The sequence below is a fragment of the Mus caroli genome, unplaced genomic scaffold, assembly GCF_978045245.1.
Source record: "Mus caroli unplaced genomic scaffold, Mus_caroli_1 scaffold_6, whole genome shotgun sequence".
NCBI lineage: Eukaryota > Metazoa > Chordata > Mammalia > Rodentia > Muridae > Mus > Mus caroli.
Window position 1 is genome coordinate 91,676,369 of NW_028227261.1, and position 27,432 is coordinate 91,703,800.

The 27,432-nt window shown below is 41.8% G+C and overlaps 1 protein-coding gene across 4 annotated transcripts in view; it reads left to right on the plus strand.

Moving 5' to 3' along the window:
* Tnc (tenascin C) overlaps positions 1-27,432 on the plus strand; it is a 94,325-nt gene that overhangs the window by 7,791 nt on the left and 59,102 nt on the right. For all 4 annotated transcript variants that reach the window (XM_029476825.1, XM_085839246.1, XM_029476822.1 and 1 more), the window contains exons 2-3: positions 23,470-24,051; positions 25,945-27,354. In XM_029476825.1, coding sequence (XP_029332685.1) covers positions 23,595-24,051; positions 25,945-27,354 — 1,867 coding nt within the window. In that variant the 5' untranslated portion in view covers positions 23,470-23,594. The remainder of the gene's footprint in view (positions 1-23,469; positions 24,052-25,944; positions 27,355-27,432) is intronic.

Consider the following 27,432-nt stretch of genomic DNA (forward strand, 5'->3'; position numbering starts at 1 on the left):
AGAATCCAGGGACAACATAAAAGTCTGCAGTTAATATATCCTCTTACAGAAGAAAAATGAACTGTCTTATTCTCTAAATAGCATAACACATGTGGATTGAGCTAACAATTCTATTAGTTACTTACCCACCACAAAAACGTAGTCATTAAAAACATCACAGGTGCCGGGCATGGTGGCACACACCTTTAATCCCAGCACTTGGGAGGCAGAGGCAGGTGAATTTCTGAGTTTGAAGCCAGCCTGGTCCACAGAGTGAGTTCCAGGACAGCCAGGGCTACACAGAGAAACCCTGTCTCGAAAACAACAACAGCAGCAACAACAACAACAATAAACAAAAACAAAAACTAAAACATCACAGGTTGTGTCTTATGGCTTCTATAGGTCTAGAATCAAAGCATAGCTGAGCAGAGTTAGGCTGGAATTTCTATGATCAGTTGTCATGGGCCTGGGTTTGGATCATATCTGAAGGCTTGAGTGGGGATCAGCCCTCTTCCAGGCTGTGTCTGTTGACTGGACTCCATTTCTCAGGAGGTTCTAGACTGAAGCTGTCAGTTCCATGCTGCCTTAATAACTGCTCACATGGGGCATTTCAACAAAGCCATTTATCTCATCCAAGCCAATCACACACACACATACACACACAGAGAGAGAGAGAGAGAGACAGAGACAGAGACAGAGACAGAGAGACAGAGAGAGAGACAGAGACAGAGACAGAGACAGAGACATTAGATAAATGGAGTTTGCTTAACAATAATCACCCCAAGTAGGATTTTGGGTTTTTTTAAACTCTTATAACTTTCTAATTTTTTTAACTTTCTCTATATATTTTTTTTTCATTTTTGCAGCACTGGCCTTTATGCCCTGCCAGCAAGCACTCTGCCAGTTTAGCTACACCTTCTGTATTCTGAGATCAGGTCCTAGGTAATTGATGTTAGTCTTGAACTTTCTCTGTGGCCAAGAATGACCTTGAGTTTTCTCCAGCCTCCTGCTTCCTAGGGCTGGGATGACTTGCACACACCACCACACCTGGTTTCAAAAGTAATCCATTGAACTAATTTGATCATGATGAAATCTCGAGGCTATTGAGAGCTAGTATCAATACAGTCAATTTTGAGTCAGCTTGCTATCGCTAATAATCCAGTGTCACCATTCCCTGGCATCATATTATAGATAACAAATTCACTCAGTCCATCTGCACTTATATCAATGGGTAACAAGATCACCACTAAGGTGATCTATGTTTTAATTCTTCTACCCAATTGTACGGTAATTATCATAGATCATTTTAGTGGCCCTGATTTCTTTCAAATATCACCCCAAGGCAGCATTTTAAAGACAGTAATTCCAAATGTATTAGCCAAGGTTCTCAAAGAGCAACAGAACTGATTAAATATCAGAAAGAGATTTACTATATTGGCTCACAGGATGTTGTCTGAGTAATCTAACAATGGCTGTCTCACACTGGAGAGGCTGAGAATCCAGTAAACTTTGAGTTTGTAAGACTGAATATCTCAGCAGTCTCCATTGGGTACTGACAACCTGGAGGACTCCTGAAGAACTGCTGGCTTCCTGGAAGTGTTAGAATCCCTAATTAATTGTTTCTGTTATTGGTAAAGGAATGCCTCAGCAGCAGAGTAGATGAATATGCCAGGAAGAGTGAAGGAAGATACGTGTGTTATTCATTTGGGGGTCTAGCTGTGGTTCCGTGATGCAGCACACAGTCTACAGGATGGAGCAGAGTTTGAAATGACTAGGGTTCTGCAGGATCCCAGGCTGGCTGGCTGGCTGTGTGTGTGTGTGTGTGTGTCTGTGTGTCTGTGTGTATAGTGGGCTGGTCTTAATGTTACAGATCTTTTAGACAAATACCTTCTCCAATGGTCTTCAATGAAACAGCTGAGAGGACCTTAGCTTATGCACATACCTTTATTTGGGCTGGGTTTGTATGTATTTATTCAGGGTGAACCAGAGCTATATATGGGCCTTGGAGAGTGGGAAGGAGTTTTTAGGATAAATAAAATCATTGGCTAGAGTTTAAAGTTCTGTGAATGGCTCATTTGTGTGGAGAGGCATTCCAGGAATCTCAGGTACTTCTGATGAGGGTTCTTATTGGGGGTGGGGAGAGGAAGTTGAACTTGTAGGTCTGCCAAGGACTACTCACCTTTCCCAAGATAGAAGGTGTGAGAAGTTGGGCTCCCCAAACAAAGTCAGAGAAGGGGAAACCCTGCTGGTAAATGGGAGTCCTCCATTTTCCGCTGAGTTCTGGTGATTTAACCAGTCATAGTAGACGTTTACCCTAAATTAGCAGGATTTCCTCACAGACAAGGAGCCAAAGAAACAAGTTTCTTTGTTTTATGATCTTTCATGTGAGCTGCCATCATAAGGTGCTATCCAGATTTTAAGATGGACCATCCTGCTTCAAATAATCTGATTGAGAAAACCCCTCACAGGAGTGCCCAGTACCTTAGATTCCAGATTCAGTCAAACTGACAAACAAGATTAGCCATCACACAAAATATATTTTACTGAACGTTCAAGCAGTGAAAATGAAAAGCACCTGCTTTTCTTATCACCCATCTAGGCTTCCCAGCATATAAATTAAGACTAAACTTTAGAATTTCATTTTCTTTCTTTCTTCTATACCATATGCAGTATGGTGTGCCCTCTACTGCTGTTATTGTGTCTTAGGATATCCACTGCAATGAAAAGACACCATGATCAAGGCAACTCTTATAAAGGACAACATTTAATTGGGTCTGGCTTACAGGTTCAGAGGTTCAGTCCATTATTATTGAGATGGGAGAACGGTAGTGTCTTGGCAGACATGGCATTGGCGAAGGACCTGAGAGTTCTACATCTTGTTCCAAAGGGAACCAAGGGAAGACTGGTCAACCCACCCCTTACAGTGACACATTTCCTCCACCAAGGCCACATCTACTCCAACAGGGCCACACTTTCTAGTAGTGCCACTCCCTAGGCCAAGCATATTCAAACCACCACATTTGGTTTAAATATAAAATGCTTCTGAAGGTTTGTTATTTCAGTACTTAATTCTCAACTGGAGATGTTGTTCCAGGGACTATAGATTCTATAAGTCAAAAGAATTTTCAAGGGCAAGGTCTGGGTGGCAGAATGTTACATCCAGCCCTCCTCCCTATTTTTATCTCTGGCTTTGTGCTTCCTGGCTTGCAATATGTGAGTGGCTTCTGACACATGCTTCAGTCACCACATCTTCTATATTAGCTCTCAAGAAACAGAACAAATAGGATGAATATATATTAAAGGAGATTTATTAGGTTGGCTTACCATATTAAGATATTGTCTGTAGTATAACACTGACTGTTGTCATAATGGAGAGCCAGAGAACAGGTGACTACTCTGTCTACAAGGCTAGATGCCCCAGAAGACCCAATGTGATATTTAATGTCTGGAAGAATCCTGAAGCACCCCTAATCTTTAGTCCATATTGGGAAGCTAAAGAATCTGAGTCCTCATGTCAGTGAAAGATGGCAGCAACAGAGGTAATAGTGGCAACAGAGTAGATACACTCACCAGTGGGAGAATAATGCAAACAGACAGAAGAGAAATCACTTTCCCCTTGGATCTTCTCATATACTGTCATCAGAGGAAGTTTCCACACACTCTGAGGGAGATCACTTCCCTTAATTTCCCTAGTAAATAACCTTACAGACCTGCCTTGATGTACACTTCTGAGCTGATTCCATATCCATTCAAGTTGACAACAAAGAGCAATCATCACAACTCCCTCCCTTGTTAAACTGATACCCAATCACATCTCCTTATGTTATGCTTCAATTCCCAAAAGGTACTGCCAAGCATGTTGTAACTATCTGTAAATGTGCTATACCACCCCACCCACGACTCCCCAGAATAGGTGACAAAGTCTTTGAGGAAATCTTAGTCTATTACTGTCTCACGAATTTAAAATATTCTCTGTCACGATGGACTACAACTCTCTGAAACAGTGAGCCAAAATTAAACTTTTCCTCCCTTAAGTTGGTTCTTTTTGGGGGATTTTGATCTAATCAATTACAAAGTAAGTATCAGAAGTCAAGCACTTCTCTGCCTCCCCATGCCCTCAGTTAGCAACCTCTATACTCAATTCTCAGCATCTTATAAATGAGCCAATACAAGAGATTCCTACTGGAGCCCCATCACACCTTTGATCTATGTCACAAGTTAGAATTATAGAGGCCAGAATGTCTATGCCCAAATATTTCCAAGCAGTTATTTTCTATGAAGAAAATTCGCATCACCTAGTTGACTTTTATGGTTTCCTATCGTCCAGACCCCTGGCCCCCAAGCAGACTCTGGGCCTCAGTTAGCATCATGCTTTCCACACACAGCTTTCATGCTTATTTTTTTCTTGTAAATGTCATTTTCTATTACATAAAATGGCATTCTCTGTTTTATATCTAAATGATCTTCTTTCTTTAGTTGTCAGTTCTGATGCCACCTCCTCCGGGTACAACAGATACTCCCATATTGTGCCCTTTTGCACCATCCTTTATATCAAGATGTAATTATTATACAATAGACAAACCCTTCTGACACAGCAGTTCTCAAGAGGATATTTGTACCTGGTTCACCTGAAAATCAGCATGATTCAAAATTAATCTTAAATACCTGATAAAGTCCTTATTTCCAAGACTCAAAAATCCATGTCTCATGAGTCTTGCTTAGAAAAACTAGAGTTAGAAGTTATTTATGTGTTTTCAGCACTGGACAGGAAACCATGTAGGACACAGACTTCAAGGATTATCTTTGCTTTCAAAGCCAGTCCTAAAAATAACTGCCATCATGACTTGGGATTTGGGAAAAGCCAGTACCAAGGACAGAGGACATCTGTCAGGGGATTTGAGAATGAGTCAGAGATGGCTGTTGTAACAAGATTGATCAATTACCAACTAGTGGGAGGAATGAATGGTCTCAGGGAAGAGATGAAGACAAGGATCTCCTTGAATTTGGATATGGGGAAAATCACAACCCATAGAAAGAAATGAATCGTGATTAAGAGTGTGGCTTTGGTATCTGAGGGCTCTGAGTTAAAAATATTTTTGTTTGCTATGCAAGCTTGACTAAATAACTGCTCTAACTTTAATATGTAATATATAATGTATAGTATATAATATATAATGTATGATATATGATATGTGATATATGATATATATGACACACTATAGCAATGCCTATCTTAGAAGATCATGATGGTGATTAAATAATATTATGTATTACATTGCTTCCAAAAATTGGCATGTGGCACAAATAGTGTCATTCATGTCGATACTGCTTTTGAAACAGTTCTTGGTAATAAGACCCCACTTGGTAAACTGTTCTCAAATTGTATCCTATGAAACAGATCCTTACTGAGAGTCACTTAAAGAGGGTTCTGTGGCTACTAAGTCTGGAAACACTTGACAATATCTTGGAAATTCGGGGTTCATATAGTCTTTTCAGCTCTCGTTCCAAAGGCTGACAACACAGTAGCAGAAACAATAAGGTAATATCCTATAATTCATTATAAAACTATTTTTCTTCTATGTGGGCTTCTATGGCAAATTTTTGTGTACTGGGTAGTATGGAAAGAACAGAAATCCACTTGCCTGGAGAATTTGATCTTAAGAATGAAACACCAATAGATTCCATGTCTCGGAAGTGCTCACATCCTGGTTCATAGATTAAGATTCACAGCTGTGCCTACACAGGTTGGAAGAGACAAGGAGGGGAGGGTCCATGGGGCATCATTCTAAAGGACAGTGATCCCATTATAGAAAGCCCTATCCACATGAACAGTTACTTTCTAACAAGCAATAGTACAATATTGTTAGGTTCCGATACATGAGTGTTGGGAGTATCCACAAATATCCAGATCATGCCATGAGGGAAGAGAGGTGATAAAAAGGAGCCAGACTAACTCCTAAAACCTTCAAAGGAGATGTCAGAATGGAATATGGACTGAGGTCTTTAGGCATTGGTTAGGAATCTGAATATCCCTGTTTGATTAGAAACTAATGGAATGTTTGATGTGATCAAATTCAGAATCTGAGAAATTCTGTTCAGCTCTGGTGAATCCATATCCCCAATCTGATGAGACCACTGACACCCTTATCCATTTGAAAGCTGCCTTAAAATGTGTTGGACCGAGTCCAATCACGCGGGACCTGAGACTTCTTTGGTTGGGGAGGCAGAAATCCGGCCTGAATAGGGCCACAAGCCTCTCCGGTCAGAAAAGCGCCGGGGTAGCTAGGGCGCTGGGTCGGCTGACACTCGCCAGCTACCCACAACACCCACCACAGGATCTTAAGACTTCTGGTGAGTGGAACACAGCTTCTGCTCCAATCCAATTGCGTGCGGGACCTGAGACTGCATTAGTTAGGGAAGCAGGAAACCGGCCTGAGTAGGACCACAGGCCTCTTCCGGCCGGAACAGCACCGGGATAGCTAGAGCGCAGGGTCGGCTGACACCCGCCAGCTACCCACGACCCCCACCACAGGATTTTGAGACTGCTTGTGAGTGGAACACAGCTTCTGCTCCAATCCAATTGCGTGCGGGACCTGAGACTGCTTTGGTTGGGGAGGCAGAAATCCGGCCTGAATAGGGCCACAAGCCTCTCCAGTCAGAAAAGCACCAGGGTAGCTAGAGCACAGGGTCGGCTGACACCCGCCAGCTACTCACGACCCCCGCCACAGGATTTTAAGACTGCTGGTGAGTGGAACACAGCTTCTGCTCCAATCTTTAAACAGTGACAACGACAACAACTAACCCCAGAGATTACCAGATGGCGAAAGGTAAACCTAATAATCTTACTAACAGAAACCAAGACCACCCACCATCATCAGAACCCGACACTCCCACTTCGCCCAGTCCAGGGCACCCCAACACACCGGAAAAGCTAGACACGGATCTAAAAGCATATCTCATGATGATGATAGAGGACTTCAAGAAGGACTTTAATAACACACTTAAAGAAATACAAAGGAACACGGGTAAACAGGTAGAAGACAGTAAAGAGGAAGCACAAAAATCCCATAAAGAATTGCAGGAGAACACTGCTAAAGAGTTACAAATCCTTAAAGAAAAACAGGATAACATAATCAAACAGGTAGAAGTCCTTACAGAAAAACAGGAAAACACATCCAAACAGATGATGGAAATGAACAAAACCATACTAGACCTAAAAAGGGAAGTAGACACAATAAAGAAAACCCAAAATGAGGCAACACTGGAGATAGAAACCCTAGGAAAGAAATCTGAAACCATAGATACGAGCATCAGCAACAGAATACAAGATTTGGAAGAGAGAATCTCAGGTGCAGAAGATTCCATAGAGAACATCGGCACAACAATCAAGGAAAATGTAAAATGCAAAAAGATCCTAACTCAAAACATCCAAGAAATACAGGACACAATGAGAAGACCAAACCTACGGATAATAGGAGTGGATGAGAATGAAGATTTTCAACTCAAAGGACCAGCAAACATCTTCAACAAAATTATAGAAGAAAACTTCCCAAATCTAAAGAAAGAGATGCCCATGAACATACAAGAAGCCTACAGAACTCCAAATAGACTGGACCAGAAAAGAAATACCTCCCGACACATAATAATCAGAACAACAAATGCTCTAAATAACGATAGAATACTAAAAGCAGTAAGAGAAAAAGGCCAAGTAACATATAAAGGCAAGCCTATCAGAATTACACCAGATTTCTCACCAGAGACTATGAAAGCCAGAAGATCCTGGACTGATGTTATACAGACACTAAAAGAACACAAACTCCAGCCCAGGCTACTATACCCAGCCAAACTCTCAATTAACATAGATGGAGAAACCAAAGTATTCCACGACAAAACCAAATTCACACATTATCTCTCCACGAATCCAGCCCTTCAAAGGATAATAACAGAAAAAAACCAATACAAGGACAGGAACCACGCCCTAGAAACAACAAGAAGGTAATCCCTCAACAAACCTAAAAGAAGACAGCCACAAGAACAGAATGCCAACTTTAACAACAAAAATAACAGGAAACAACAATTACTTTTCCTTAATATCTCTTAATATCAATGGACTCAACTCCCCGATAAAAAGACATAGACTAACAAACTGGCTACACAAACAAGACCCAACATTTTGCTGCTTACAGGAAACTATCTCAGAGAAAAAGATAGACACTACCTCAGAATGAAAGGCTGGAAAACAATTTTACAAGCAAATGGTATGAAGAAACAAGCTGGAGTAGCCATTCTAATATCTGATAAGATTGACTTCCAACCCAAAGTCATTGAAAAAGACAGAGAGGGACACTTCATACTCATCAAAGGTAAAATCTTCCAAGAGGAACTATCAATCCTGAATATCTATGCTCCAAATACAAAGGCAGCCACATTCATTAAAGAAACTTTAGTAAAGCTCAAAGCACACATTGCACCTCATACAATAATAGTGGGAGACTTCAACACACCACTTTCACCAATGGACAGATCATGGAAACAGAAACTAAACAGGGACACAGTGAAACTAACAGAAATTATGAATCAATTGGATCTGGTAGATATCTATAGAACATTCTATCCTAAAACAAAAGGATATACCTTCTTTTCAGCACCTCATGGTACCTTCTCCAAAATTGACCACATAATTGGTCACAAAACAGGCCTCAACAGATATAAAAATATTGAAATTGTCCCATGCATCCTATCAGATCACCATGGACTAAGGCTGATCTTCAATAACAAAATAAATAATAGAAAGCCAACCTTCACGTGGAAACTGAACAACACTCTTCTCAATGATACCTTGGTCAAGGAAGGAATAAAGAAAGAAATTAAGGACTTTTTAGAGTTCAATGAAAATGAAGCCACAACATACCCAAACTTATGGGACGCAATGAAAGCATTTCTAAGAGGAAAACTCATAGCTCTGAGTGCCTCCAAAAGGAAACTAGAGAGAGCACACATTAGCAGCTTGACAACATACCTAAAAGCACTAGAACAAAAGGAAGCAAATTCACCAAAGAGGAGTAGACAGCAGGAAATAATCAAACTCAGGGGCGAAATCAACCAAGTGGAAACAAGAAGAACTATTCAAAGAATCAACCAATCAAGGAGCTGGTTCTTTGAGAAAATCAACAAGATAGATAAACCCTTAGCCAGACTCACTAGAGGGCAAAGGGAAAGCATCCTAATTAACAAAATCAGAAATGAAAAAGGAGACATAACAACAGATCCTGAAGGCATCCAAAACTCCATCAGATCCTTCTACCAAAGGCTATACTCAACAAAACTGGAGAACCTGGATGAAATGGAGAAGTTCCTAGACAGATACCAGGTACCAAAGTTGAATCAAGATCAGGTTAATGATCTAAACAGCCCTATATCCCCCAAAGAAATAGAAGCAGTCATTAATAGTCTCCCAACTAAAAAAAGCCCAGGACCAGATGGGTTTAGTGCAGAGTTCTATCAGACCTTCAAAGAAGATCTAATCCCAGTTCTTCACAAACTATTCCATAAAATAGAAACAGAAGGTACTCTACCCAACTCATTCTATGAAGCCACAATTACTCTGATACCTAAACCGCAAAAAGACCCAACAAAGATAGAAAACTTCAGACCAATATCCCTTATGAATATTGATGCAAAAATCCTCAATAAAGTTCTTGCTAACCGAATCCAAGAACACATCAAAACAATCATCCACCCTGACCAAGTAGGTTTCATCCCAGGGATGCAGGGATGGTTCAATATACGGAAATCCATCAACGTAATCCAGTATATAAACAAACTCAAAGACAAAAACCACATGGTCATCTCGTTAGATGCGGAAAAAGCATTTGACAAGATCCAACACCCATTCATGATAAAAGTCTTGGAAAGATCAGGAATTCAAGGCCCATACCTAAACATGATAAAAGCAATCTACAGCAAACCAGTAGCCAACATCAAAGTAAATGGTCAGAAGCTTGAAGCAATCCCTCTAAAATCAGGGACTAGACAAGGCTGTCCACTTCTCCATACCTATTCAGCATTGTACTTGAAGTCCTAGCCAGAGCAATTCGACAACAAAAGGAGATCAAAGGGATACAAATTGGAAAAGATGAAGTCAAAATATCACTTTTTGCAGATGATATGATAGTATATATAAGTGACCCTAAAAATTCCACCAGAGAACTCCTAAGCCTGATAAACAGCTTCGGTGAAGTAGCTGGATATAAAATTAACTCAAACAAATCAATGGCCTTTCTCTACACAAAGAATAAACAGGCTGAGAATGAAATTAGGGAAACAACACCCTTCTCAATAGTCACAAATAATATAAAATATCTTGGCGTGACTCTAACTAAGGAAGTGAAAGATCTGTATAATAAAAACTTCAAGTCTCTGAAGAAAGAAATTCTAGAAGATCTCAGAAGATGGAAAGATCTCCCATGCTCATGGATTGGCAGGATCAACATTGTAAAAATGGCTATCTTGCCAAAAGCAATCTACAGATTCAATGCAATCCCCATCAAAATTCCAACTCAATTCTTCAACGAATTAGAAAGTGCAATCTGCAAATTCATCTGGAATAACAAAAAACCTAGGATAGCAAAAACTCTTCTCAAGGATAAAAGAACCTCTGGTGGAATCACCATGCCGGACCTAAAGCATTACTACAGAGCAATTGTGATAAAAACTGCATGGTACTGGTATAGTGACAGACAAATAGACCAATGGAATAGAATTGAAGACCCAGAAATGAACCCACACACCTATGGTCACTTGATCTTCGACAAGGGAGCTAAAACCATCCTGTGGAAGAAAGACAGCATTTTCAACAAATGGTGCTGGCACAACTGGTTGTTATCATGTAGAAGAATGTGAATGGATCCATTCCTATCTCCTTGTACTAAGGTCAAGTCTAAGTGGATCAAGGAACTTCACATAAAACCAGAGACACTGAAACTTATAGAGGAGAAAGTGGGGAAAAGCCTTGAAGGTATGGGCACAGGGGAAAAATTTTTAAATAGAACAGTAATGGCTTGTGCTGTAAGATCGAGAATTGACAAGTGGGACCTCATGAAACTGCAAAGCTTCTGCAAGGCTAAAGACACCATCAATAAGACAAAAAAACTACCAACAGATTGGGAAAGGATCTTCACCTATCCTAAATCAGATAAGGGACTAATATCCAATATATATAAAGAACTCAAGAAGGTGGACTCCAGAAAGTCAAATAACCCCATTAAAAAATGGGGCTCAGAACTGAACAAAGAATTCTCACCTGAGGAATACCGAATGGCAGAGAAGCACCTGAAAAAATGTTCAACATCCTTAATCATCATGGAAATGCAAATCAAAACAACCCTGAGATTCCACCTCACACCAGTCAGAATGGCTAAGATCAAAAATTCAGGTGACAGCAGATGCTGGCGAGGATGTGGAGAAAGAGGAACACTCCTCCATTGTTGGTGGGATTGCAAGCTTGTACAACCACTCTGGAAATCAGTCTGGCGGTTCCTTAGAAAATTGGACATAGTACTACTGGAGGATCCAGCAATACCTCTTCTAGGCATATATCCAGAAGATGTCCCAACCGGTAAGAAGGACACATGCTCCACACATGTTCATAGCAGCCCTATTTATAATAGCCAGAAGCTGGAAAGAACCCAGATGTCCCTCAACAGAGGAATGGATACAGAAATTATGGTACATTTACACAATGGAGTACTACTCAGCTATTAAAAAGAATGAATTTATGAAATTCCTAGCCAAATGGATGGACCTGGAGGGCATCATCTTGAGTGAAGTAACACAATCACAAAAGAACTCACACAATATGTATTCACTGATAAGTGGATATTAGCCCAAAACTTAGGATACCCAAGATATAAGATACAATTTGCTAAACGCATGAAACTCAAGAAGAATGAAGACCGAAGTGTGGACACTGTGCCCCTTCTTAGAATTGGGACCAAAACACCCAGGGAAGGAGTTACAGAGACAAAGTTCGTAGCTGTGATGAAAGGATGGACCATTTAGAGACTGCCGTATCCAGGGATCCATCCCATAAGCAGCTTCTAAACGCTGACACCATTGCATACACTAGCAAGATTTTGCTGAAAGGACCCAAATATAGCTGTCTCTTGTGAGACGATGCCGGGGCCTAGCAAACACAGGAGTGGATGTTCACAGTCAGCTATTGGATGTATCACAGGGCTCCCAATGGAGAAGCTAGAGAAAGTACCCAAGGAGCTAAAGGTATCTGCAACCCTATTGTTGGAACAACATGATGTACTAACCAGAACCCTGGAGCTCTTGTCTCTAGCTGCATATGTATTGAAAGATGGCCTAGTTGGCCATCACTGGAAAGAGAGGCCCATTGGACTTGCAAACTTTATATGCCCCAATATAGGGGAATGCCAGGGCCAAAAGAATGGGAATGGGTGAGTAGGGAAGTGGGAGGCGCTATGGGGGACTTTTGGGATAGCATTGGAAATGTAACTGAGGAAAATATGTAATAAAAATTAAAAAAATAATAATAAATGACAGAACAAGATACTTAAATGCAACTAAACATTATATTAGATAGAATTTACATAAAAATAAATATTAAATATATGTAAAAAAAAAGAAAGAGAATTATAAACATTGCTTTTGTTATGCTGCACAAAAAAAAAAAAAATGTGTTGGACCATGACCTTGGAAATGATACCAGAGCACCAGGCTCCACAGATGCTTAAGGGAACTGTCAATTTGCCCTCACACATTTAAGCTGACAGTAAAAAGGGCAAACATCCCACTTGAGCCAAAACAGGCATGCCCAGGTCAGGAAACCTAGCTGGAGAGGCAGAGACATGTAGAGTGTCATCCCAATTAGCAACTCTTTCTGGCTAGGGAACCCAGTGAGCAAAGCCAGACCCTGGCAGATTCTGGAACCCTGTCTAAGCCAAAGAGAACTTGCCAACATGTACCCAGGAGCTAATAACCACTTGCAAACAGTGCACCTTGGCTTTGGTGCTCTCCAGAGAAAAAGCACACAAAGTAGGAGAGCCAGCCAGAGCTCAGTGAGGAAGGCAGAGGTCAAATACTTGCAGAGTTACATGTGGAGACCACTTAGACAGCGGCTAGGGGTCTGGGAAGCAGAAGGTGAAGGAACTGTTTCTGCACTCCTTATCCTGTCCCTTACTGAGCAGTTCAACTTGTAAGTTGGCACTTTTTTTCAGAACTGAAGAAAGTGTTTGAGGAGCCATCCCGGTGTGGCACAATATGATTGAAATGTCCCACATGAAAGCCACAGTGCAAGCTTCAAAGGCTGCTTCTGTCTCATGACTTAGTCCTTATGCTTCCCTGTGTCCTAAGTTTAACTTCCAAACAGGGAGAGTAATATGCTCCTCACTAGCGTTTTATATTAGTAGCAAAATCGATGACAGTTCAGCAAGTTATCCAGTCAGTACAACTTGAATGTGAAAAAAAGGATACCTTCTCTGAACTGTCTCAGGCCTGTGCTTTTGATAGCAGGAAAATATGAACAGTGTTCTCTGATTGCCTAAGCTTGGATGGTGATGAAAAGGCATTTGTAATCGCCAAGAACCAAATAAATATATTGATTTGTCTCACCCTCGGTTCTAGTTGCTTGAGCTCTTCTATCCTGGGGCTTCACCCTTTTATCAAAGACAGGTCCTGGCCAGGTATAGCATCATTTCTAATGTGTAAGGACTGAAAAAAGAGAGAGGATCAAGGGTTTGTCTGGTGCCAGTACTTGCCACCCCTTGTGTGCCATCAAACCCAACCTGTGATGTACTTCAAACACAAAAGAATCAAGTAAGTTTGGGAAACACGCTATAAACGATCTTCTTGGAGGTTTCCACAAACACATAAAAGACCCTGGAAAATCCTGAAGTAAAGTAAGATACGTAATTTGTTTGGCTTAAAATAACATTGGCTTTAAAAATAGCCTTCTCCAAACATGATTAACTAGGAAATAACTTTTTGCTCAGCATTAATACCTCTCAACATGCCACAGACTGCACATTAGGAAATAGCTTCCTGCATTTGTATGGCTACATTAAGCCTAATTCTGAGCTTAGGCTTATCTTTATCTCTATTTTCTGGCTCTTGTGTAACTTCATAACTTCATGTTTTACACTGTTAATAGGTTTGGGGGGGAGGAGTGGCAAACTCAAGCTTATTTTGAAGTTAATCCTTTGAACTTAGTCATGCAAACCAGCCTTTGGCATCACTAAATTGCTGGAGGAAAACTGAGGGTTAATAATGCTGCCTCTAACTGATGAGTCAGACCACCAGAATTAAACTCTCCTCTCCTCTTCTAGCTATGTGACCCCAGTTTCCCCATCCTCAGGGAGAGGAAAATAAAGGAAGAAATGTCAGGGATCTTCGAGAAGAAGCAATGAAATAATCCATCTAAGGCACAGACAGTACAGATGTTTTCAATCAGGACTGGTTATTATTGTAGCTTTTAGGTGATCCCTTTTTGAGAAAGGAAAAGTAGACACCACGTGTCTGCATGCCTTTTCTAGGCACACTAGTTAATTACTGGAGTGGACTCAGTTTTCCATAGTGTCTGGTTTCTTGCTACCAATCTTAGAGATCCATTTTTATTTCAGAGGTCAGCTCCTATCAAAGTGTATCAAGGCTGGCTGATCTTCATGCCTCCTGGGTTTGGTAATTGCCAGTGTCTCTATCTGGCTGCATCTAAGAGCAAAGCTCAGGCCAGCAGAATTCCACTCATTTGAATACCAAGACTGTTATTTCAGAAAAGGTTTCCGAATACTCTAGTCCCCAAATGCCAAATATTTAGCGCATGCATTCACAGTGTCCTGCTCCTGTGTTGCTCTTTATCTATAACCTGTCCCTCCTGAATAAATAGCTCTAATTCTTGAACCTTGGCTCAATCATTTGAGACCTAGGAAAGAGCCAACTGCATTTCTTAAAATTCTGATGGAAATTCAAAATAGAGGAGGCTATTGTTCCAGGAGAAATAAATTCAAATTTGTTTTTGAAATGATTTTCAAGAATTTCATAGGAATCTATAGTGTTGCCATTTGGTCAAACCCACTTTTTATTTTTCTTTTATGTCTAGGCAAGGAGCAGAAGAGGGAAAACTACTGCTCTGCAGAAATTTTATTTCAAAAATTGAAACCAGACCATCAGGAGGTAGCTTGTGGTCTGAATGTATCAATGGGTCTAGTCATTTTTCATCAGAGCTGCTCTTAGGTATACTAAACCACAAATATGAATCTCATTATTGTGTCTAGATGGAAATTTTTTATGGATTAAAATTTGGGGACTTAATTTGGTTAGTAATGAAACTTCTGTTCAAGAAGAGGGAGGAGGGGAGCCACAAAATGCCATTCATCAAAATACCTGAAAGGAAAAACATCAATATAATATCTGGATCCCTTTGTATTTAATATTAGCCATTTTGCTTGTGTTTAAGTGGAAGGCTAAATTTGGTTTGACAGAACTATTGCCAAATTGCAACAGGTCATTACAACCAAGAACATTCTAAAACTGTGGTTGATTGTATTTCAGGTACAGTTTTTAGTGTTGGGTATACACAGCTCGATGCCACATATAACTTGCCTTCCACACATAACATGAAACCCAAATCCTGATATAGTCTATAGTCTACCTATGCATAACTAAATCAACCTCTCATAAGTATAAAATAGAACTGAAACATTTCTAGACATCAAAAGACAATTCAAAAGACAGAACGGAAGATAACTAACTTCCAATAATGGATGGTATTTTAGTTTCACTGGGAGGACAGATTAAGCCTGTCCATTCAAGTGGGGCAAGTGGGCTTTCAAGACACCAGTAATAAGTCAGATTCTGCAGCATCTCAGAGGTACCCAACAGCTTGCTTCACTCCACAGGGGCACCATCAGGTTCTGATCAAACAGAACTGATAGACTCCCCTTCAGTCTGCTGTTTGAAGGTCAGATAGGCAGAGCAGCAACTGCTCTCAAATACTAACTCCTTTCATTGACTTCCAGTGCAAAAGGCAGTGAACGATGATGGACTCAGAGGGACTTGGGTTCACATCCTTACTCCTTATTGACACTCCAATTTGCACATATGACATAATAATTATATGCCTCAGTTTCTTTATCTTCAAAATGAAGATAAAAACTTTATCTTGCAACTTGGAAAGAGTTTGAAATCATGTGTTTAAAATGCTTAGCACAAGCTCTGGAAAAATACAAGCAATGAATCACTCAGTATCTTTTTTACTTCTATTATCATTGTTGGTATCCTTCTCCTTGAACTCTCAAGAACTCTTCAACCAGTATTTGGCTGCCCTGGGCCTTTCCTCCTTCAGTAATACCTCGGTGAGCTCCTTAGCCAAGAGTCCCACTTCCATTCCTTAACTCTTTCACGGAGGCTGGCACTGGTTCTACCCTTGTGCATGCATAATCTCCACATGCATTGCCATAATGACCTCTGGGAAAAGGACACAGCTCTTCACTCAGTTGCTCCTCCCCAGTGTCCTTCACACTGTGAAGCCCACAGTGAGTAAGAAGCAATTATCTCTGGAAAGAATTTCAGCATGGCCTTCCCCTTTCTGTTGGGCTAGAACCATGTAACGTGTTCTAGTTTGTAGTGGCACTTGAGAGTAGGTTGAAAAACAGTTATGTTTTAGACTGTCTAGGAGGTAGTTTTAAGTTTTATTACTATAGAGTTCACATTTGTTTTGGCTACTGTTGTATCACTCATGCTTAACTAGAGGCTTGACACATGGTAGGTATTTAATAAGGATGGATGGATGGATGGATGGATGGATGGATGGATAAATGAATGGAGGATGGATGGAGGCCAAGTAGATGGGTGGATGGATGGATGGATGGATGAAAGGATGGATGGATAAATGGATGGAGGATTGATGTAGGCCAGGTAGATGGATGGATGGATGCATGGATGGATGGATGGATGGATAAATGGATGGAGGTCAGGTAGATAAATGGATGGAGGTCAGGTAGATGAATGGATGGATTGATGGATGGATGGATGGAACAAAGACATACAGAATCAAGAATTCTAGAAAGCTCTTAGCACAAGAGTCCTCTCAGTTCCTTTCTGTTACACTTCTCTCTGGAGACCATTACAATGGACTCAAGTTAAGCATTAATGGAAACTTTTCATATGTACTTCCTTCTATTGTTTTTATTTTATTTTTGAGATTATAATATAACTATGACACTTCTTCCTTCCCCTTCTTTTCTCCAAGCCTTCCCACATACCCCACCTCCCTGCTATCCTTCAAATCCATCAAATTCTTTTTTCACTAATTGCTATTGCAAGCATAAATGTATGTGAATATATATATATATATATATGTATATATATATATATATATATATATATATATATACATATATATATATTCCTAAATATAACATGTTCAGTACTTACCATTATAAACTTACATGTATGTTTCAGGGCTGACATTTTAGCACTGAACAACCATTTCTCTGGAGAGGACCACCTCTTTCATTGCTAGTGCATTGCTTGATTACCTAGAGTTCTTTGTGTAGGGTTTAGGCCTCGTGGGCTTTCAATATTAGCTTTCTCACATCTGTTGTTGGCATCCTTAGTTAGCTCAGATTTGGTTAGCCATTGTTGGTGAGACTTTGTGAGGATAGCTGTGGATATTACTAGGAAACACAGATTTATATGAGACTCTTCAATTCTCTGATTCTTACACTCTTTAATCCTATCTTCTACAACATTCCCTGAAACTTACGTGTGGGAGTATTTTGCAAATATATCCATTAGGACTGAGCTCCATAACTCTACATCTTGATTGGTTATGGTTTTCTGTAGTGGTCTCCATCTGTTGCAAAGAGACATTTTCTTGGCCTTATTTTTATTATTTTTTTCTAGCTTTACTGAGGTAGAATTTAAAAGCATTGGTGTATAATGTGATTCTTAGTAGACAGACAGATAGAAATGTTACCAGTTTCAAGATCATAACTAACATATCTACCACCACACATAGTTACTTTGTTTGTATAAGATGAGACTAACAAATATCTACAGTCTTAGTAAATTCCAAATATACAATGTAATATTATAGATCCATTTTACCATAATGGTTCCCATAAATAAATATATGTTATGATGAATGTATATGTCTATTTGGGGTAATCTATGCAGCATAAGCTTACAGTAGGACTTTCTCAGAACTGTGTCATTATTTGTCTGCATGTACAAAGTATGTGGGTACCACTAATTTACCACTTCTGGACTCAGTGATCCTCTCCTGTTGGTTGTATTCCCTGTTCAGTTATGATTTTGATTTTATAATCTGATTTCTGACTGCATATGGAAAGCACTGCAAGGCTGGGCCAAGTGTTTTCCATTAAGAGAACAGTTTTGAAAGACTAAACCACAGACAGTCTGTTCTGAAGAAATCGCTGGCCGGGTATCATGGACAACCATCCCAGTAGCAGTTCCCGGCCTCAGAGAAGTCTTGGCCAAAGTTCTGACCTCCCAGAAAAGAGCTCCACCCAACTCATTCACTCCCTTGTTCCTGCTACTGAATTAGACGGAGGCTAAGGGAATCCTGGGTCTGCAGCCACAGCCTTTTTGATCTCCTAAGGATTTCAGAATGCCCTGATATCAGACTAACTGAAACACTGAGGACTGTAGGCTCCCACAGAGAAAGCCACAGTGGGAACTAGAAAGATGGTTCAGTAGGTGACGGTGCTTACAGAGCAAGCCTGATGACCCAAGTTCAGATCCCTAGGATCCATGTAAATAAGCAGATGGAATCACAACAGTGTGTAATCCCGACATTCCTACAGCAGGAAGAGAATCAGGGACAGAATCACCTAGAAGTTCATGGACCTGCTAGTAAACTGGGCTCAGTGCGACAGAGAAGCAAAAGAGACCTTGCTTCCAACAAGGTGGAAGGTGACAATGGGCTCCCAGAAGCTGGCCTCTGCCCACTACCTGTGTACACATGCATGCACACAGACCCACGTGCACAATTAAATAAGGAAGGAGGGGGAAGAGAAAGAGGAGGAAAGAGAAAGAAACAATGAGCTTAAGGGAAAATGAATACATTTGGAGAAAAGGAAGGACTTCTCGATAGTACATTAAGAATTTATTTTTGGTCACAAAGTAGCCTTCTGCTAACCGCCTTCTCCAAACAAGACAAAGCAATCATGCCTACTAGACTTAAAGTCTATCTTCTTTTAAGTGTTAGCTAAGAAAGTGTTTTGCATAAATTATCTCATTTCTTCTCACATGCAGCTGGTATTGATGTTGTCATTATACAGATGTTAACACAGAGACCTAGACAAGCAATATTTTATATCCACTGCCATAGCAACAAGGTGGAATTATGTGGAATTGCTGCCACCCTAAAGACAATTTGCAACTCGCTGTGGTTCATACTAATAAGAAGAACAGAGTCAAGCATATTTGTCTGCCTCTACAGCAGGTGGTCCCAAACATCACATAGTCTCTTCTAGGACATTTATTCACTTTAGCAATTATGATTCCTCCCAGTAAATATCTGTTTCTATGACTGCCTCCTTGACTGACCTGTGACCTCAGTACAAACACAGAGCTGCCCATCACTGGTCTCTGAAACTCTCTACTAGCCTAAGTCTATCCCAAGACCTATAACACATCATTCAACTCATCTCTAATGGAAAAAAAAAGAACAAATTGTTTTAAAGTGACAAGTCTCTGAGGCAATCCGCAGTCCCATTGATATGTTACTGGACACCAATTAAGGGCCTATGATCCTATCTCAAATAGATAATGACTTGCCGGTACTAAAATTCAGACCCTCATGGCTCAGGAGGGTCTTTGGCTTGTCAGTTTAAGTTTTCTCTCTATATTTTTTCACCCAGAGTGTCCTGGATTCACTCAACTGAGGGGATCAGATGTCCTTGGAAAACAAATCTACACTTAAGGCTATTTCCTGGCTCCTGGCTCTTCCTGACACATTCCAAGAAGGAATTTATGGATGTTGGGAGGGACAAGGAGTGAGGAATTTGTAGACCATTTTAGAAGCCTGTGTTAGCAGCCCCATGCTTGACTGACCTAGCACAATAAAATTTTCTCCTCTGTTAGCCAGAAGAAAAATTTGCCGTAATGCCTTAGAGTTGCCAAAATGATGTGGAAACAAGTTCATCCGCATTTGAAAAAGTAGAATCATTGTTGTCTATCCAAGTCCAGGATATTCCATGTATGTACCTAAGTCAAAAAGATAAACACATTCCATGAGCTACTAATCACAATGTCATAAGTAACTAACACAGAGTGTGTCTCCAACCACATAAGGCTGTCCAGATAAAGTTGATACTTGTCTAAAACTGAAATCACGTATTGCTTATTCTCCAGTTATGACCAGGGAAAATATTCAAAGAATAACTCCTTTATCTCATAATGAAGAGATGACTAAAGATAATCTTTAGTATATCTCATGCTTCTTATAGGTGCTGAAGTGTCCAAACTTGTCACCAACCTAGTCATCCATAAAGAGCATCTACAGCAGCACTTGTTCTTTTGGGTACATGAAGACAACCCCACATCTCCTTCTCTGGGATTGATATATGGTAATACTGATACACTCCATGTTGGCTTCCTCAGCTGTGAATGAAGGAGCACAAGTCACCAGCTTACTATAATACATTCTCTGGGATCACACTTCATTTCTAGTAACTTCCCATAAATATAAGAGTCCAGGGCACTGGAGAAATGAATCTATGGTTAAGAGCATCTGCTGCACTGCCAGAGGACCTGGGTGTGATTCCTAGCACCTACATGGTAGCTCACATCCATCTATAACTTGAGTTCTAGATTAGGGGTTATTATTCACTATTATGGCCTCCACAGGCAGCAGGCATGCATGTGGTACATAGATATACACACAGGCAGCAGGCATGCATATGATATCCATACAGATATACATGTAGGCAAAAACATTCACACACAATATATGTTTTTTTCAATGATAATCATTTATCTGTACTTTTTATCATCTTTGGAAATTAACTTGTTCATCCTGAAATTATAAAAGCACAAGCTATCTGAACTTGACTCCCCATGTCTAACCTCAATCTCTCAAACTGCAATCTCAACTAATTTCCCCAAAGTCTGCCCTCAGAAGACATAAACCAGCCAGTTATCTGCATGCAGCAGAATATTTTGCATTGCTAATGTCATTATTTCTCTCCAGTTCTACACCCTCTAGAGTACACATTTCTATTTCTAGCAAATTGATCTTCACAAGGTTTAGTTTCTCATACACCAGTGATTTCTACAGCTTCTCTGATCCAGATCCAAGTTGCCACTGAATTTGGGACTGGATTCAACTAAGGCCAAGTTCTGGCTTAAACAAAAAGTGCTATTGGCATAGACTCTTGCTAGTGTGTGATCCCAAGAGTGCAACACAATGTCATGACGTTGATTGACTACCTATAAAGCATCAAAGTTGTGAAGCTCCAGTACACACCTCTAATCCATAATTCCCCCTGGTGTGTGTGTGTGTGTATGTGTGTGTGGTGTTTGTGTGGGTGGTGGTGGTGGTAGTGGTGGTGCCGCAGAAGCCAGAAGTCAACCTTAAGTGTCTTTCTTCAATTTCCTCCAGAGCCATCAACCTTGTTTTGGGGGTTTGGTTTTCTTGGGGGTAAGGGGGTGAGACTGGGCCTATCACTTGGTCTGGAACTTGCAGATTATACCTTGAAGCCTCAGAGATCCACAAGCATGTACTCCTATGCCCACCCTTTTACATAGATTCAAAGAACCAAACTCAAGTCCTCATGCTTTCATGACAAGCACTTTACTGACGAACCATCTTTGAAATTGTTTCTGAGCCTTATTTTATAAACAAGGCCAGGGTTGTGGATTGAATGACAAGTATATTGCCCAAGTTATGGAACCAGAAAGGGCTTAGATGTTCCACAACACAGAAGATGTGGATGATCTTTCCCAAAGCACCACCCCCAATCCTCAGACACCATGAGCTGATGTGAAAGATAACCCTCAAAAATATCATTCCTCCCCTCTTAACTACACTATGAAATAGTATCTCTCTCCCCACATTATCCTTAAGTCTTCCTTTGGGGTCTCAACCAACAGCTCAGGTGTATGTCATAATGAGAGAAGACCTTAGGTAACTTTCTGTCAAGTATTTATTTCTCACATATGTACATAAGCCATTGTTTTGTAAGTCTGAAAATGAGCCAGAGTTTAGCTAGGCTCTCATGTTCTCACTCAGTGACTTCTCAAGCATCTTGGACAGCTCCTCTACCCTACCTCAATGTCTGTGCATATGAATGGCATCGTGACTGATGAATAGTTAGCTCAGCAGTCAAAAGAACTTCAGGGTACATCTTCCTCCACATTCTGTCTCATCTAATCCTCCTCACTATGTCACATCCTCAATTGCTTCCTTCCCAATAAGCCATACTCTGCTATTCGTTGGACAATTCCTGTGATTTTCAAAGCCATAAGCAGTTGACTCTATTCTCAGAAAACAAATCATCTACATTCTTGTTTTTCTTTGTTCTCTAAATACTGAAAGGATTGTTCTGTTGTCTCATTAGTTTTGTTGTTAGAAGAGTCCATGTCTGATCTTTTATTTATTTCTACCGCCCACAGAACTTTGGTTGCTATAGAACATTTGGTATAAATTTTCTCGGTACTGCTCAATCTAAGAAGTCACTAGAAACTAGTGGACAACTCTTAATTTGGGTACCTGATTCCAAAGTGCTTTGTCAAGTCCTTCTAAAGCTTAGATTGTGCAATGTTCTGGATAGATAAATCAAGGAAAAAGGAATCTGAGGTACAAAGAAAGGATGCTACGCAAGAGCCTCATGACTAGAAAGAAGCAGTGTAGGACCTAAAACCTCATCTTCCCCTGAGTACTGTGCTTTCCCCCTCTGTCTCCAGTGACGGAGAAACAGAAGCACTTATTTCAACTTGAAGAATCTGTAATTACAGTCAGGAGTCATTGAACATCTCCTGCAGCTACACTTCACAGGACCAGAAAAATTCCCTCAGAAGGCGTGGCTTGTAAATACTGAGGGACAAGGAATGATCTCATCAGGCCAGCCTTCTAACACTGCCATTGGCCAGGATTTTCACTGTAAAAAGTGAAACAAGGGAGACAGTTAAGTAACTTACCTAAGTGCTCAGATCCGAAGCTGAGATACAAACCCCTGCCTACCTTTTTCTAATGTTCTGCCAGGTCTTTCTTTTCTCTATTGTCTCTTTGCATTTCCGAAGGTGAGTAATGTCAATCTTTCAAAATTGCAAGATTTTTCTAGAGACCATTTTAAGTCCTCATTACCGTATATAGTAAAGGGATATCAAGAAAGCTTCAGACCCAGGGGGCAAGAAGGCAAAAAAATCACTCGGAATTGTGGCCACTCCACAGTGTATTAGCGACAGTGCCTAATAACTATTGTTTTCCTTTATTTATAGATCCTTCTTCCAAGAAGATTGGGGACATCCAACTGTATTCCTTTGAGTACATCTAAATACCAAATTCTACTGGGAGTTCAGGTACCCTACAGATCTAGAGACACCTAGCCAGTCCAACCTCCACCATGGGGGCCATGACCTGGCTACTACCAGGCATCTTTCTAGCTTTGTTTGCCCTCACTCCCGAAGGTGGGGTCCTCAAGAAAATCATCAGGCACAAGCGAGAGAGTGGGCTAAACATGACCCTGCCAGAAGAGAATCAGCCAGTGGTGTTCAACCACATCTACAACATCAAGTTGCCCATGGGTTCTCAATGCTCAGTGGATCTGGAGTCAGCAAGTGGGGAGAAAGACCTGACCCCCACGCCAGAGTCCAGTGGGAGCTTCCAGGAACATACAGTGGATGGGGAAAACCAAATTGTGTTCACACACCGCATCAACATCCCCCGCCAGGCCTGTGGCTGTGCTGCAGCTCCAGATGTGAAGGAGCTCCTGAGCAGGCTGGAGGAGCTGGAGTTGCTGGTATCGTCTCTAAGGGAGCAGTGCACCATGGGTACAGGCTGTTGCCTCCAACCTGCAGAAGGTAGGCTTCCCAGAAGGCAACAGGGTTCATTGACCCTGTCTCTGCACCAATGAGAAGATGATGAGCTTAAAGGACTCCATGAGTGATTTTTTTAAAGCTGGTTTCCTGGGAAACTAGACAGACAAGGTAGTGATTTCAAAGAGAGACAGAGGGGGAGATTTTAACGTCAAGGAAAGGTAGAGATTGGAGCCATTTCTCTTCTGTTCTTTGAAGAGTTGTGCTAATAATAGTTCTCACACTAATTTCCTAGCATTTGAAAACTCTGTTTCATAAAGCTCCATTTCACTTAATTATATCTGTTGGATTTATTGGTCTGAAGAATTAGCTCAGCAGTTAAGAGCACTTGCTCTCCCAGAGAATACAGAGATTCCATCACCTACGTGGACACTCACAACATCTGTAATTCCACTCTCGGGGATCAACACCCTTTTAGATCCTCAGCCTACACCAGCCATACATGCAGGCAAAGAACTCAGACCTACGAAATGATAAAATAAATAAATCTAAATGTTCTAAGATTTATTTATTTGATGACTTTTGTGTATATATGTTTGTATGTGAGTGTGTACACATGTGTGGGCATTCAGTCACTCTTATAAACGTGCACTAAGGGCAGAAGAAGGCCTGGACATCCTCTATCACTGCCTCTCAATTCCTCTAAGGCAGCATCCTCCTTGAACCTGGGGCTCACATTTTCTCAGCTAAACTAGAAACCAGCAAGCCCCAGTGATGCCCCTGTCTCTACTCACATGCAAGATGAAGATATAGGCATACAGTCATAGGAGCTGGGACTTGAACTCTGCTTCTCATGATTACACAGCAAGCACCCTTAGCTGCTGAGCCCTCATCTCTCTAGTCCCTACTTTAATTTTATCTTGGCCAAACATGTTTGACTCCAAAATATAATTTGTAGTTACCCTAAAACATCTGAGAATAACACAGTGTCCCTCCTCCCAAAGGCATCTCTCAAAGAAACTGCTGTGTAGCCTTATCAACTCACTGTACATAGGGAAACAAAGGCCCAGAGGGGAGTGAGGTTCTCCAGGTCCTGCTGAGTTAGATGTTAACACAGTCTTCCACAGTCCTGTGTTCTTACAAAGGCCCATTTCTGCCTGGGTGTTACTGAGTCTGTGAGATCAGGAGGAGAGTATTCTAACGTGATGGAACACAGTGTGATAATGGGAAGGTGGTCAGGTCAGAGCTGTCCACACAGCCACCAGTATGTACCAGACACAGTAACTTTCTTCTATGATCCTCCCAACAACCCTTTAAGGCAAGGTTTAACGTCTCTTTGTAAATCTAAAAACTGAGATTTTAAGAGTCGACCAAATTTCACAGGATGACTCAGTGATAAAGGAGAACACACATAGACTTTGGATGTTCCCGGGAACTTCACTCTCTCTGGAGGACACTCAGGACCCTTGCACATCTATTCCAGTAATCCTGCTGCTTAGGAGTTCATTATCTCCCCCCACCTCCCCGAGTTCCAGAGGAATACAGAAGCATTAACGTCAAATCAGAAATGAGTATCTGTTTCCACCACTTAGAAAATACTATCAGAAAGGGCATTGATAATGATGTTGAGTGTGGACCTGACTACCATATGCAGGGTGTACTGTGGGACTCTAGGCTTCTAAGGCAATTATTAATAAATCAATTAATTTTCTCTCTGTCAACCCCCTTGAGGAAACATGTGTGTGAGAAGACCCGGTGAGTTTAATGTCAGTGTGGCTTAAATGTGACTGAATTCTGATTTTTTTTTCCCACAAAGCCTCTGCTCTCCACCCAGTTGATGTCTAGGGATGCAGCTGAATTTGAGTGAGGACTTTTTCGTGTGAGTACCAAAACCCAGCTCTGATGTACTCAGCTAAATACCTGTTATCTTCGATGCAGGTCGTCTGGACACTAGGCCCTTCTGCAGCGGACGGGGCAACTTCAGTGCAGAAGGCTGCGGCTGTGTCTGTGAACCAGGCTGGAAAGGCCCCAACTGCTCTGAGCCTGAATGCCCTGGGAACTGTAATCTCAGAGGCCAGTGCCTTGACGGCCAGTGTATCTGTGACGAGGGTTTCACTGGGGAAGACTGCAGCCAGCTGGCCTGTCCCAACGACTGCAATGACCAGGGCAGGTGTGTGAACGGGGTCTGTGTGTGCTTCGAAGGCTATGCCGGCCCGGACTGTGGCCTGGAAGTCTGCCCAGTGCCCTGCAGCGAGGAACACGGGATGTGTGTGGATGGCAGGTGTGTGTGCAAAGATGGCTTTGCGGGTGAGGACTGCAATGAGCCCCTTTGCCTCAACAACTGCTACAACCGTGGGCGATGTGTGGAGAACGAGTGTGTCTGCGACGAGGGCTTCACTGGCGAGGACTGCAGTGAGCTCATTTGCCCTAATGACTGCTTCGACCGAGGTCGCTGTGTCAATGGCACCTGCTACTGTGAAGAAGGTTTCACGGGCGAAGACTGTGGTGAACTCACCTGCCCCAACGACTGTCAGGGCCGTGGCCAGTGTGAGGAGGGACAGTGTGTTTGCAACGAGGGCTTTGCAGGGGCAGACTGCAGTGAAAAGCGGTGTCCCGCCGATTGTCACCACCGTGGCCGCTGCCTCAACGGGCAGTGTGAGTGTGACGATGGGTTCACAGGGGCTGACTGTGGGGATCTCCAGTGTCCCAATGGCTGCAGTGGGCATGGCCGTTGTGTCAATGGGCAGTGCGTGTGTGACGAGGGCTACACCGGAGAAGACTGCAGCCAGCGGCGATGCCCCAATGACTGCCACAACCGGGGTCTCTGCGTACAGGGCAAGTGCATATGTGAACAAGGCTTCAAGGGCTTTGACTGTAGTGAGATGAGCTGTCCCAATGACTGCCACCAACATGGCCGCTGTGTGAATGGCATGTGTATCTGTGATGACGACTACACTGGGGAAGACTGCAGAGACCGGCGCTGTCCCCAGGACTGTAGCCAGCGGGGGCGCTGTGTAGACGGACAGTGCATCTGTGAGGATGGCTTCACTGGCCCTGACTGTGCTGAGCTTTCCTGTCCCAGTGACTGCCACGGCCATGGCCGCTGTGTGAATGGCCAATGCATCTGCCACGAGGGCTTCACTGGCAAAGACTGCAAAGAGCAAAGGTGCCCCAGTGACTGCCATGGCCAAGGCCGCTGTGAGGACGGCCAGTGTATCTGCCATGAGGGCTTCACGGGCCTGGACTGTGGGCAGCGCTCCTGTCCTAATGACTGCAGCAACCAAGGACAATGTGTGTCAGGCCGCTGCATCTGCAATGAAGGTTACACAGGGATAGACTGCTCTGAGGGTGAGTATCAGCAAGGTGGCCTGCAAGTGGTCCTGATGGTGTATATACGCAATGCCTATCAGAGACAGATAGTGGGAT